Source organism: Saccopteryx leptura, chromosome 2, assembly GCF_036850995.1.
Source record: "Saccopteryx leptura isolate mSacLep1 chromosome 2, mSacLep1_pri_phased_curated, whole genome shotgun sequence".
In the NCBI taxonomy this organism is placed as follows: Eukaryota; Metazoa; Chordata; class Mammalia; order Chiroptera; family Emballonuridae; genus Saccopteryx; species Saccopteryx leptura.
In genome coordinates this window covers 219,712,218-219,727,166 of record NC_089504.1, presented here as the reverse complement: position 1 = coordinate 219,727,166, position 14,949 = coordinate 219,712,218, and the positions used below count along the sequence as shown (strand labels likewise).

At 41.2% G+C, this 14,949-nt stretch overlaps 1 protein-coding gene across 6 annotated transcripts in view; it reads right to left on the bottom strand.

Annotated features, from left to right (window-relative positions):
- Window positions 1-14,949, bottom strand: part of BRWD1 (bromodomain and WD repeat domain containing 1) — a 147,538-nt gene that overhangs the window by 98,119 nt on the left and 34,470 nt on the right. For all 6 annotated transcript variants that reach the window (XM_066370173.1, XM_066370175.1, XM_066370177.1 and 3 more), the window contains exons 8-13: window positions 14,728-14,949; window positions 10,585-10,685; window positions 9,173-9,243; window positions 6,522-6,622; window positions 5,708-5,748; window positions 4,080-4,178 (exon numbers count right to left, since the gene is read on the bottom strand). In XM_066370173.1, the coding sequence (XP_066226270.1) occupies window positions 4,080-4,178; window positions 5,708-5,748; window positions 6,522-6,622; window positions 9,173-9,243; window positions 10,585-10,685; window positions 14,728-14,949 (635 nt within the window). The remainder of the gene's footprint in view (window positions 1-4,079; window positions 4,179-5,707; window positions 5,749-6,521; window positions 6,623-9,172; window positions 9,244-10,584; window positions 10,686-14,727) is intronic.

The window sequence follows — 14,949 nt, the reverse complement described above, 5'->3', positions numbered from 1 at the left end:
CGAGACCCCGAGGTCGCCAGCTTGAGCACGAGCTCATCTGGTTTGAGCAAAGCTCACCAGCTTGAGCCCAAGGTCGCTGGCTCGAGCAAAGGGTCATTCAGTCTCCTGTAGCCCCCTGGTCAAGGCACATATGAGAAAGCAATCAATGAACAACTAAGGAACTGCAACGAAGAATTGATGTTTCTCATCTCTCTCCCTTCCTTGTCTGTCTGTCCCTATCTGTCCCTCTCTCTGACTCTCTCTTGTCTCTGCCACAAAAAATAAATAAAATAAATTTTAAAAGCATCTGGAAAAATATGGAATAAGTAGTGTGCAAACACAATGGAACACAGATGAGAGAATAATTCTAACTCAATCGGTCAAGAAAAAAAGTGTAACATAAAAGGGAAAATATAAGAAAGACTAAGACCCCACACTCCCCTTTAAACTAAAAGGTAGTCTTTTTATTTTATTTATTTATTTATTTTTAATTTTATTTATTCATTTTAGAGAGGAGAGAGAAAGGGAGAGAGAGAGACAGGGAGAGAGAGAGGAAAGAGAGACAGAGAGAGAAGGTGGGGAGGAGCTGGAAGCATCAACTCCCATATGTGCCTTGACCAGGCAAGCCCAGGGTTTCAAACTGGCGACCTCAGCATTTCCAGGTTAACGCTTTATCCACTGCGCCACCACAGGTCAGGCGGTAGTCCTTTTAATAACCTTGAATTTACTAACAGATCCATAATTAGAACACTGAAACAAATAGATCTATCTATTCTTATATTCTGAAAAATCTGCTTTTCAAGATTTGAAAGAGGTAAAACTTTACATGAGAAAAGAATATTCCCACCAGGAAGGGTATTATAAAAAAGTTCTCTTGGCCCTAGCAGGCTTGGGCTCAGTGGTAAGAGTGTCAGCCCAGCGTGTGGATGTCCCAGGTTTGATTCCCAGTCAGGGCACAAAGAAGCACCCATCTGCTTCTTCATCCCTCCCCCTCTTGCTGCTTTCACAACCTCTCTCTCTCTCTCTCCCCCTCCTGCAGTCATGGCTCAATTGGAGCGAGCTGGTCCTGGACACTGAGGATGATTTCATGGCCTCGGCCTCAGGCACTAAGAGCTCAGGTGCTGAGCAACAAAGCAATGCCCCAGATGGACAGAGTTATCATCCCTAGTGGGACTGCCAGGCGATCCCAATCAGGGTGCATGCAGGAGTCTGTCTCTGCCTCTGCCTCCACCTCCGTCTTCCCGCCTCTTACTAAAAAAAAAGAAAAAAAAAAAAGTTCTCTCCATGAAGAAGAGTATGGCAGCAAGAAAAGTGAGAAGTTTTAAGTCTCATTTCAAAAACTTTTATTCCAGTATTTACAGTAATGTTCCTACTTTCCTAAGAAAACAATTATTCAGAGGTGAACTACAGTTTCAAATTATCTTTACTCCCATTTCCCTTCATCATTTCAATTAATCAAAGAGTGAAAGTATTTGCATTCACACTAAGATGCTTTTGAGTATCCAAATGTAACATTTTAAAACAATGGTAATTAATCTATTTGAACAAGGATTATCAGAATTCTAGTATATATTCCTTCCATCCTCTACCACAGACCATTCCACAAAAATGTTAAGATCAAATTTACTTTTGAGAGCCCTGGCAAGTTGGCTCAGGGGTAAAGCATCAACCTGGTATATGGAAATCCCAGGTTCAATTCCCAGTCACGGCACACAAGAGAAGCAACCATCTGCTTCTCCACCGCTCCCATTTCTCTCTCTTCCACTCCTGCAGCTATGCTAAAAATAGCTCAGTTGCCAGGCAAAAGAGCAGCAGACCTAAATGGGCACAGCATCACCCTGTAGGGGGCTTGCTAGATGGATCCCAGTCGGGGTGCATATGGGAGTCTGTCTCTGCCTCCACCTTCTCGCCTCTCACTTAAATTTAAAAAATATTTACTTTGATACCCAGCACAACTATTTGAGCCACAGAAGAGAATATGTTAATTCCTCCTAAAATTATTAAATAAAAAGCAAACGTGAGGATTGACAAAAGACAAAATGTGTAACTTTTCTCAAAATAACTAATAGGAAAAATATAAAGTGAAGCCTTGGAAATAAACTCTAAAGTAAAATTGGTAACTTTAGATTTCTATTACAGTGTAATTAGAACAACAATATTTGCACTGGGCAAAAGAACAGATACGCCTACTCTAGACCAGGCAGTGTGCTAGCATCTTTCCTCCTATCATTTAAAATTCTCAATAAGCCTGGCCAGGTTGTTCAATGATTAGAGCCTTGTCCCAACATGCAAAGGTTGCTGGTTTAATCCCCGCTCAGGGCATGCACAAAAATTAACCAATGAATGGATAAATAAGTGGAACAGCAAAACAATGTTTCTTTCTTTCTCTCCTTCTCTAAAACCAATTAATCAATAAAAATTTAGGGGAAAAAAATTAAATTCCCAATAATACTTAAAGATGGTCATTTCCCCTGGCCGGTTGGCTCAGTGGTAGAGCACTGGCCTGGTGTGCAGGAGTCCCAGGTTCGATTCCCGGCCAGGGCACACAGGAGAAGCGCCCATCTGCTTCTCCACCCCTCCCCCTCTCCTTCCTCTCTGTCTCTCTCTTCCCCTCCCGCAGCCAAGGCTCCATTGGAGCAAAGATGGCCCGGGCGCTGAGGATGGCTCTGTGGCCTCTGCCTCAGGCGCTAGGATGGCTCTGGATACAACAGAGCGATGCCCCAGAGGGGCAGAGCATCGCCCCCTGGTGGGCATGCTGGGTGGATACCGGTCAGGCACATGCGGGAGTCTAACTGCTTCCCCGTTTCCAACTTCGGAAAAATGCAAAAAAAAAAAAAAAAAAGATGGTCATTTCATTTTCCAATGATGAAACAGACTAATATTAAATGACATTCTCAAATCAAGACAGTAATAAACAATCTAAGTAGTAGCTGAGCAAAGGTGGAGCTCCAAAACATGTATTCTTTCCACCATCAGTACTGTCTCCCAATATATATATACAAACCAAAAAGAACTGTGTATTTCAAATTTATAATATTTATTGGGAAGTACTAAAACTTACCTCAAAGATGCTCAAAAAAATATATGAAACTTTGGAGTGGTAGAGAAAAAAGATAGAGGGACAAACTTGCTTTCAATGTCATTTCACAAGCCCCAATTTCAGCATTCCAAAAATAAAAAAGTAAATAAATAACTTCCATTGGAGCACAACTTTCTTACCTTAACAATAAGCTATGTTTGCTCACTTTATTCACCATACTTAGCTACCAAGACTTATTTTTTTAATTCCAAAAATCTTAAATCTTATCTAGAAAAAGATTTCCACATTTGACAAACCTGAGACATTTTTTTTTTAGATTTTATTTATTCATTATAGAGGGGGGGAAGAGAGAGAGAGAGAGAGAAGGGGGAGGAGCAAGAAGCATCAACTCCCATATGTCCCTTGACCAGGCAAGCCCAGGGTTTTGAACCGGCAACCTCAGCGTTTCCAGGTTGACGCTTTATCCACTGCACCACCACAGGTCAGGCCTGAGACATTTTTTAACTATAGGTGGTTTTAAATGCAACACCTAAGAGGAAGACGAAGTTTTGAGAAACAGAAGAACAAGTATGTTGTTCTTTCCTACATAAATGTTAAGAATAAATTCTTAGGTTCTAGCTCATTCACTCAGTGCAGCCCAATGAATGGACATCCCAGGTTGGATTCCCGGTCAGGGCACACAAGAGAAGCCACCATCTGCTTCTCTACCCCACCCTTTCTTCCTTCTCTCCCTCTTCCCACAGGCAATGGTTTGACTAGTTTGAGCGTAGGTCCCTGGTGCTGAGGATAATATGGTTGATTCAAGCATCAGCCCCAGACGGGTTGCTGGGTGGATCCTGGTTGAGGCACACTTGGGAATCTGTCTCACTACCTCCCCTTCCTATCACTTGGGGAAAAAAAAGAATAAATTTTGGGGATACATAAGATTTAAGTATCTATCAGACATGCAGGAGGAAGCCATTCACTTCAACAGCTCTTCATAAAAGGGGATAGCTCCAGTCCCCTGAACAAAGCAAGTACTTATGATGTACCTACTTTAAAACGAACCATCTCAACTTACCCTGAGATTTTGGTAGCCATATCCAATAAAATGCTTCTCCATTCTAACTGTTCAAATCTCCAAATCCGTGCTGTTCCATCTCTGCTACCACTTAAAAACCTTAAATTTAATAAAAGGGGGGGAAAAGGACCTTATACTCACATACATGCTACCAACAGCGACAGTTAAAATCACAAGCAAAACATTTTTAGTGTAGCTATCTTGACTACAGGTAAATCTATAGGTGTTAAATCAAAAGACAGGGCTTTCAAGCAGGGGTCCCCAAACTTTTTACACCAGGGGCCAGTTCACTGTCCCTCAGACCGTTGGAGGGCCGCCACATACAGTGCTCTTCTCACTGACCACCAATGAAAGAGGTGGCCCTTCCAGAAGTGCGGTGGGGGGCCAAATAAATGGCCTCAGGGGGCTGCATGCGGCCCGCGGGCGGGCCGTAGTTTGGGGACGCCTGCTTTAAAGTATATCTAAATGAAAAAAATCTGGTTTGCTATAATTTTCTTGGCTGTGTGAAGTAAAACAAATTTCAAAGTCAATCATTAGCTTGTCAAAAAGATTGAGTTTCGAGAAGATAATAACACCTGGAGTGGGGTGGAGGATGCGAGAGTATAAAGACATACGAGAAAATTAGTAAGAGCACTAGCTCCATTTGAAGCATCTTAACTCTTAAACTCAAATTAATTTATGCTGGCAACTGTGTAAAAATAACCTTTTAAAGAAGTGCTAAAAACTACAAAAGGAGAGGGGTTAAGGAGAAATAAAGTTGGGTATAGAGGGAGATAAATGGTGAGGGACAGAGACTTCTCCTGGGGTGGTAAACACACAACACAGTTTACAAATGATACGTTGTGGAATTGTGCACCTAAAACCTGTATAATTTTGTTAACCAATATCACCCCAATAGATCCAATAAAAACAAAAAGAGAAAAAAATTTAGCTGATGTAAGCTAAAGGAGACCTACATTTGGTCACAGGAGACAGCAGAAACTACAATCCTAAAAACTTACACTTCATGTACTTCCCACTGCCCCAGAAACTTTTCAACTAATATACAGTGGTGAGCAAAAGTAGGTTTGCCAGTGTGAGTAATAAAACAGTTCATAAAGCGCCCTGGCCGTTTGGCTCAGTGGTAGAGTGTTGGCCTGGCGTGCAGAAGTCCGGGGTTCGATTCCCGGCCAGGGCACACAGGAGAAGCGCCCATCTGCTTCTCCACCCCTCCCCCTTTCCTTCCTCTCTGTCTCTCTCTTCCCCTCCCACAACCGAGGCTCCATTGGAGCAAAGATGGCCCGGGTGCTGGGGATGGCTCGTTGGCCCCAGGCGCTAGAGTGGCTCTGGTCGCAACAGAGCAACGCCGGGGGGGGGGGGGGGGGGGGGGGCAGGGCATCGCCCCCTGGTGGGCGTGCCCGGTGGATCCCGGTCGGGCGCATGCGGGAGTCTGTCTGACTGTCTCTCCCCGTTTCCAGCTTCAGAAAAATACAAAAAAAAAAAAAAAAAAGTTCATAAAGCTATTGTAATACCATAACTGCATGTCTTTTTCCATATGAACTGTAAACCTACTTTTGCCAACCCTTGTATTTACCCCAGTACATCTGCCTAAAAGCATACATGTAACCCAGAATTATAAGCACACTTACCGATCACCACTGTTACAAAATTGGATACTGTCAACTTTATCCTAAATGGGGGGCGAGAAGGGGGAAGAACAAACAGAAAGACATCATCTGCATAATCTGTAAACAAAAAGGTTTTTGAGCTAAAAGCACATTTTTTACAAGAGTTCTGCACTTGTACTGCTTAGCCTTATTATTCAAATGTGAATTACACATTTAAGTGCAAAAAATTGAACTATGAATCTAAAAGGACTACTAAAACATAGCTCTCGTCTCAAAGACAGACATACTGTAAAATATCTGTATAAAAATTGATGTGTGTGTAAGGTGATCAAAATATAAAGGTTTAATAAGCAGCTGATAACAGGGCTGCATATGTGTATGGTTTTAAGATTCTTTAGATGTAAAATATTTTTCTTCTTTTAAAATGATTTAATTCTATGTTTATAAATAACCTCACAAAACTTCATTTAGGAGAAAACATGACCTGCTCACTAACCAAAACTTCAGAATACTGTTATATATCTTACTATACATTAATATTTATAAAATAGTATTCTGGTTTCATGAGCATGGTTAAGATAAATAGGCCCACTTGAACCTAACCCACCCAAAATCAACTGTCATAATCAAGATTCTGAACTTAAAGCTGCATAAACCATTGGAAAATAGCAGCACTGTCAAGGTGCTCCCTGAGTTGTCAATAACCTTCACCTTTAAATGCAATTCCTCCTACAGTAAAATGAAAATTAGAATCCATATCAATTTTTGTTAACAATACATATCAACAGGAATATTATTAAAATTAATCTACCAACTTTAAAATGTGAATACTTACAATGTGGCCTTCAAGTTCTGCGATTTTTTCAGGTGCTTCAAAACCCAAAAAGTACATTCTGATTACATGATCAGTACTACCAGTGGCTAAAAACATACCACCTGAAATAAAAATGTTTAGGTTCAAAGATCGAGTTTATAACAAATATCTGCTGAAACCAAATTTCTGTATTAAATTAAGCAAGATTTCTTATTTCAAAAGTTTAGCTCAATAGACCCATTTTCCAATTCACTATAGAAAGACATTTTAACATTAATATAATGTAGTGCAGGGGTAGTCAACCTTTTTATGCCTACCGCCCACTTTTGTATCTCTGTTAGTAGTAAAATTTTCTAACCGCCCACCGGTTCCACAGTAATGGTGATTTATAAAGTAGGGAAGTAACTTTACTTTATAAAATTTATAAAGCAGAGTTACAGCAAGTTAAAGCATATAATAATAATTACTTACCAAGTACTTTATGTCAAATTTTTGCTAAGTTTGGCAGAATAAATCTTTATGAAACAACTTACTATAGTTAAATCTATCCTTTTATTTATACTTTGGTTGCTCGGCTACCACCCACCATGAAAGCTGGAATGCCCACTAGTGGGTGGTAGGGACCAGGTTGACTACCACTGATGTAGTGTGATATTAGGTTTATAATAAGAAATATATATTTGGCCCTGGCCGGTTGGCTCAGTGGTAGAGCGTCGGCCTGGCGTGCGGGGGACCCGGGTTCGATTCCCGGCCAGGGCACATAGGAGAAGCGCCCATTTGCTTCTCCACCCTCCCCCCTCCCCTTCCTCTCTGTCTCTCTCTTCCCCTCCCGCAGCCAAGGCTCCATTGGAGCAAAGATGGCCCGGGTGCTGGGGATGGCTCCTTGGCCTCTGCCCCAGGCGCTAGAGTGGCTCTGGTCGCGGCAGAACTACGCCCCGGAGGGGCAGGGCATCGCCCCCTGGTGGGCAGAGCGTCGCCCCTGGTGGGCGTGCCGGGTGGATCCCGGTCGGGCGCATGCAGGAGTCTGTCTGACTGTCTCTCCCCGTTTCCAGCTTCAGAAAAATACAAAAAAAAAAAAAAAAAAAAAAAATATATATATATATATATATATATATATATTTGCTCTTCATCGCCATTTATGGCACAGCTCATAAACCCTTCGAGATCTCCTAAGTGTTAACAGCAACAAACAGCCTGACCAGGCGGTGGCACAGTAGACAGAGCATTAGCCTGGGAGGCTGAGGACCCAGGTTCAAAACCCAGAGGTCGCGGGCTTGTGCACAGATTCATTTGGCTTGAGCACAGGATCACAGACATGAGCCAATGGTCACTGGCCAAAAGTTACTGGCTTATGTAAGCGGTCACTGGCTCAGCTGGAGCGCCCCCCCTGCCAAGGCAAATATGAGAAAGCAACCCATGAACTCAAGCGCCGAAACAATAAGTTGATGCTTCTCATCTCTCTCCCTTCCTGTCTGTCCCTGTCTTACTTTCGCATGTGCTCTTAAAAAAAAAAAAAAAAAAAAAAGAGCAAGAAAGATATCTTGATATTCTCAACAAACTCATTTCAACCACACCAGAATTTATATTAACAAGGTGACTTTTGGAAAGCACTGAAAGGGGAAGGGGTGGGGGGAGGCTGATTGCTAGGAGAACCAACCATGTGATTAGAGGATTGGAACTTGCAGTGCACTCTCTGGGGAGAGAGAAGGAAGAGAGATGAATCAATCGCCATGGGCAATGATTTACTGAGTCATGTCTATGTAAGGAAGCTTCCATTAAAACCTCCAAAGAACAGACTTCAGAGAGCTTCCAAGGAGGATTTTGTGGAAATCTCTAATCTATAGGCAGTGGGTCAGAAGCACAGGTGACAACTTGGTCTGAAGTTTGAAATGGGGCAGGGAGAATCATGTAGGACTGAACCTTTAACCTGTGGCATCTCTCACTATTTTCTAGGTAGATAGTAATAGAACTGGGTTCAATTATAGGACACCCAGCTGGCAAGAAAAAATTGTTTTGTGGTGCTGGAAAAAAAATCAGATGCAGCTTTAATTTTTAAAAGTTAATTCAATCTGGAAATGTTCACTACTGCCCTCTGTCTTATTAGTTGTAGCAATGACCTTAAGTGCTGCTGCTCTAAAAATGTTTGGTAAAGGGGCTCTGTTTTCTAGACAACTTTATACCTAACTAGTTATGGAATATAAAGTTCACCTCTTGAAGTTTTCAGACCTTGACAGGGAAAAAATCCTTGACCTCTCCTAAACAGAAAGGTTATCACATTAAGTTCACTGAGCAAGAAAAGAAAATGGGGAATAATTTCACCAAGATGTGTTGAAAACAAATTTGAAGTACCAAAAATATACAGGTTAGCCTGTTAAAAGAAAATAAGAATTTTGGTATATCATACTGTCAGGACACATGACACAGGAATCACTGATGTGGATACCCTGAGCCTTTAGCCAGCTATCTCTTCCATCACTGACTGGGATTACTTTTCAAAGTCAGAAAAAGGGAGAATGGAGGAGTGGAAGACTCATAAGAAACTAATGAAATTAACACAAATTAAACCTAATGAAATAAACATCAGTCATTTATTATCTATCTGATAAAGGCTCTTAACAATAATGTGGTCACCCAATAAATGCTAAAATAAAACTAAGAAAAGTAGTACTTACCAACACTAAAAGAAGAACAAAGCATCTGAACGCCTGGTCTAGGCTTTTCAGTGAACTTCAAAGGACGTGGACTTTAAAAGATGGTATTTTAAAATTAGTTTTACACATTAACATGGTTTAAATATTAATTTTAAGAAACAGCAGGCCTACTAACCCCCATCTTATAACTGAAGTGACAACAGCTTAGAGAGTCTAAGAAAATTCAGCATCAAGGCTGCAGGACATAAACCACCAAAGTATAGTACTGTCCAACAAAAATGAAATGCAAGCCATATTTTTAACTTTAAAATTTTTAGTAGTTACAGCAAAAGTGAAAGGAGAGGCCCTGGCCAGTTGCTCAGTGGTAGAGCGCTGGCCTAGTGTATGACTATCCCAAGTTCAATTCCTAGTCAGGGCACACAGAAGAAGCATCCATCAGCTTCGCCACCCCTCCTTCTCTCGCTTCTCTCTCTCTTTCTTTCTTCCCCTCCTGCAGCCATGACTCAATTGGAGCGAGTTGGCCCTGGGTACTGAGGATGGCTCCATGGCCTCTGCCTCAGGTGCTAAGAAGAGCTAGGTTGCTGAGCAACAGAGCAACACCCCTGATGGGCAGAGCATCACCCCCTAGTGGGTTTGCCTGGTGGATCTCAGTCAGGGGGTATATGGGAGTCTGTCTCATTGCCGCCCCTCCTCTCACTAAACTTAAAAAATAAATAAATAAAGTGAAAGAAGATGAAATTAGTTTCATTTCATTTAACCCAAGATATCTAAAATATCACAACATTAAAGACATTTTAATGAGAACTTTAGATTCTTTCATATTAAAATTTTGAAATCTTTCAAAGTGTACTGCATACTTATAATCTCACTTGTAATGTTTTCATCAAATATTGTTTTCATAAAACCTACAGTTGAAAAACTAAATTCACAAGTTCAAGTAGTTTGAAATATGCTTAGAAGTTTTGTAATAACTGAATCAGGTATCAGTTTTTAAATCTAAATTAATCTCCATTACACCAGCCATATCTGGAGCACTTGACAGTCACATGTGGCTGGTGGGTACAGCACTGTGCAGCAAAGGCTCAAATTCAGGTCTTCTTATTCTTAAGTGATCCTGCCTAAATGTCTATGTATCTAATTATACATTCTCTGATAGCTTTTAAAATGTTTCACATATATGCTATCTCATTTTTTTTCACAAAATGTGCCTATTAAAATAGAATAATAGCCATGCTTCCTTTACATATCTAACTACTACATAGAAAATTGTAAACAGTAACTAGTCAGTATAGCACATATGCTGGATAAAATAAAAATTAAGTTCAAAAGTAAAAAGGCAGCCACAATCCATAATTTCTCTTTGCAAGCAGACTTTATTAAACTAAATCATAACATTTAACAAGAAAGCTTATTACATGATTAAAGTCACTTACCTGAATTTCAGGGAGTCTAAATTCCACTGCCAAAAACAAACTGTCCCATCAGCACCAGTAGAGACCATGTACCTTTGAGAGCCTTTGGCCATTGGGCTAAACTAAAAAGCAATGACAATATAACTCAGTTTCCTGAGCTTCTACAAAAGGTTTAATTTAAATAGTTTTTCAAACTTAACTTCAACTGATGCTCTAAAATATAAGAAATACAAAAATACAGAAGACACTATTACAGTGAAAGTGTAACAATGAAAAAGGAAAGTCTGACTCTAAATTAATTTACAAATGTAATCTCAGTAAAAGAGACAAAAAAAGTTTTACAAAGAGAAAGTAAAGATCTAGTCCTATGACTATGAAAACTTATCACCAAGCCTAAATAATCAAAACTATATAGGGCACAGTAGGTACACTGACAGAATAACCAATGGAAAAAAAAACTCTAAAATGGATCCTAATACAAGACTTAAGATAAGGGTGCCATCTCAAACCAGGTGAAGAAACAATAAATCGGTGCAAAAATAATAAAGGGACAACTATGCAGCAATCTGGGGGGAAAAACCTGGATCTATCCTCCAGATTGTACACCAGGATAAATTCCTAGTAAATCACAATTTAAACATTTTTTTAAGCCTGACCAGTAGTGATGCAGTGGATAGAGCATCAACTTGGAATGTTGAGGTTGCTGGTTTAAAGCCCTGAGCTTGCCCAGTCAGGGCACATATGAGAAGCAAGTACTACAATGCTTCCTGATCCACTCCTCTCTCCTTCTTCTCTAAAATCAATAAATAAAATCTTAAAAATAAAAAACACCCTGGCCGGTTGCTCAGTGAATAGAGCATCGGCCTGGCATATGGACATCCTGGGTTCAAATCCTGGTCAGGAAACACAGGAGAAGCAACCATCTGCTCCTCCCTTTCTCCCTTATCTCCCTTCCCCCCGCCCCCCCCCCCCCCCGCAGCCAGTGGCTCAACTGGTTTGAGAGTGACCCCAGGCTCTGAGGATAGCTCCACTGGAGAGCATCAGCCTCAGATGCTAAAAATTGCTCAGTACTCGAGCATCCACCCCAGACGGAGTTGCTGAATGGATCCTCATTGGGGCACATGCAGGAGTCTGCCTCACTGTCTCCCATCCTCTCACTTAAAAAAAAAAAAATTAAAAACCGTAAGAGTATTGTAAAAAAATACAAAAATTATATTGTAACTTCAGAATACGGCTAACATCTGTATTTAGTTAAGAGCCAACTATACTACACAAACAAGCTGAAGAAAAAGTTCAATCCAGTCCAGAGATATCCAAGCCTTAAGAGAAAAGAAAATACATAGAAAACAAGAAACACATCCTGGGTGAAGAAATAACATGAACAAAAATATAAATGCGATAGAGAATATGGTAGGTGACAGCAATGGAAAGATCTATAGGACTGAAGTGTTCATTTTTTGAAATGGGTAGTGAATTCGGACCCAATAACAGCAAATTCAGAGGTAACTGTGGTTAGCAAAACAGTTAAGGCAACCGAAAGATTTGTCTGATGGCAATATACAATACTGATTGAGAGGAAACAGGTTAACATTAAAAAGCCAAGATTCAATCCAATCAATCCAATTAATACAAGAACCTTAATCTTGGCCCTGGCCGGTTGGCTCAGCGGTAGAGCGTTGGCCTGGCGTGCGGGGGACCCGGGTTCGATTCCCGGCCAGGGTACATAGGAGAAGCGCCCATTTGCTTCTCCACCCCCACCCCCCTCCTTCCTCTCTGTCTCTCTCTTCCCCTCCCGCAGCAAAGGCTCCATTGGAGCAAAGATGGCCCGGGTGCTGGGGATGGCTCCTTGGCCTCTGCCCCAGGCGCTAGAGTGGCTCTGGTCATGGCAGAGCATCGCCCCCTGGTGGGCAGAGCATCGCCCCTGGTGGGCGTGCCGGGTGGATCCCGGTCAGGCGCATGCAGGAGTCTGTCTGACTGTCTCTCCCCGTTTCCAGCTTCAGGAAAAAAAAAAAAAAAAAAAAAAAGAACCTTAATCTTTTCTACCCTCAGCATGGGGAGGAAAGTCAGGAAGAAAGAAGCAATACAACTTGCTGATCCATGAGACATTCAAGAAAAGGAGTTAAAAAAAAAAAAAAGAAGAAGAAAAGGAAAGGAGTTTAGCAAAGGAAGACCAGCACTGCCATTTAGCAGAAAAGAAAGAGGAAGAATTGGGTTTGGTGGTTTTTTAAAGATGATCCACACACTTATCATTACAACATCTCAAAGAGTATAGTTTATAACCTGTTTTATGATTTTTTCCCAAGGTTATATATTTTATAAGGAGCTAGGATTTAACCTATGATTTCTTCAAAGATGCTTCCTTACAAGCTCTATCTCTTCAAGTATATAAAATGAAGGGTTTAGGCGCTGGCCAGTTGGCTCAGTGGTAGAGCGTCGGCCAGGGCACACAGGAGAAGCACCCATCTGCTTCACCACCCCTCCCCTCTCCTTCCTCTCTGTCTCTCTCTTCCCCTCCTGCAGCCAAGGCTCCATTGGAGCAAAGTTGGCCCGGGCACTGAGGATGGCTCTGTGGCCTCTGCCTCAGGCGCTAGAATGGCTCTGGTCGCAACAGAGCAACGCCCCAGATGGGCAGAGCATCGCCCCCTGGTGGGCATGCTGGGTGGATCCCAGTCGGGCGCATGCGGGAGTCTGTCTGACTGCCTCCCCGTTTCCAAATTTAGAAAAATACTAATAAATAAATAAATAAATAAATAAATAAATAAAATGAAGGGTTTAAATGTTAAAAGCAGCCTGACCAGGCGGTGGCACAATGGATAGAGCGTCGGACTGGGATGCAGAGGATCCAGGTTCGAGACTCTGAGGTTGCCAGCTTGAGTGCGGGCTCATCTGGTTGAGCAAAAAGCTCACCAGCTTGGACCCAAAGTCACTGGCTCGAGCAAGGGGTTACTCGGTCTGCTGAAGGCCCGCGGTCAAGGCACATTTGAGAAAACAATCAACGAACAACTAAGGTGTCGCAACGAAAAACTGATGATTGATGCTTCTCATCTCTTTCCATTCCTATCTCTCTGTCCCTATCTATCTCTCTCTGTCCCTGTAAAAAAAAAAAAAAAATGTTAAAAGCAACTGTTTTAATATAAGTTCTAGAATATGGACTAAAAGTAAGTTTGGCCTTGCCAGGTAGCTTAGTTGGTTATAGCTTTGTCCTGATTCACCAAGGTTGCAGGTTCAATCCCGTCAGGACACATATAAGAATCAAATGAATGCATAAATAAGTGGAACAACAGATTAGTGTTTCTCTCTCTCTCCATCTCTCTCTCCCTTCCTCCCTTCTTTCTAAAATCAATAAAAATTATTTTTTCCATTTATTCATTCATTTTTTTATTAATTTTAATGGGGTGACATTAATAAATCAGGGTACATATGTTCAGAGAAAACATCTCCAGGTTATTTTGACATTTAATTATGTTGCATAATAAGAACGAGTTTAAATATATGTACTTCAGCAAATTTAATTAGCTTATCAAAATCCACAAGTTTGAAAGTAGAAAAATCATTAACTGATTACCAGTTCTTTTTTTTTTTTTTTTTTTTTTTGAGACAGAGAAAGATGAGAAACATCAACTCGTAGTTGTTGCACTTTAGTTGTGCACTGATTGCTTTCTCATGTGTGCTCTGATTGGGGTGGCGGGAGGGTGTATGGAAGGGGGCTTCAGCTGAGTCAGCAGCCTTGAGCTTCAAGCCAGCAACTTTTGGGCTCAAGCCAGTGACCATGGGGTCACGTCAATGATCCCACACTCAAGCCGTTGACCTTGCACTCAAGCCAGATGAGCCCACACTCAAGCCAGTGACCTCAGGGTTTTGAACCTGGGTCCTCAGCATCCCAGGCCTACACTCTATGCACTAGTGGTGTTTCTAACTGAGTCATTCAGCTTAATCATAAACCTAAAGGAAGCAGTAAGTCATCTATTAAGCATTCACATAAAGCTCTAATTGCATTACATATTTATTATATCATTCTTCCAAGATTCAAGAAAAATTATCTTTTCGATTACTAAATTTTAAATAGATCATATAATTATAAGCATATTACTATTTCTCATCTCCAAAGTGAGTTTTAAAGGAAAAGGAGATAATATTCAAATGTGCCCATTAATGTTAGTTTACCTGTAAAGACGTAATTGACCCCGTGTGTCCTTGGAGTACAGCAACAGGGGCACAAGTTCTCAAGCACCACACTCTAATGATTTTATCACAGCTCCCTGCAGCAATCATTGTATTCTCATAGTTTACAGCCATATCTGAAATTTCTGCAGAATGACCTCTTAATGTGGATAATAGGCGGCCATTGTGTGTTGACCATATCTTCACCAAACAATCATCTGAACC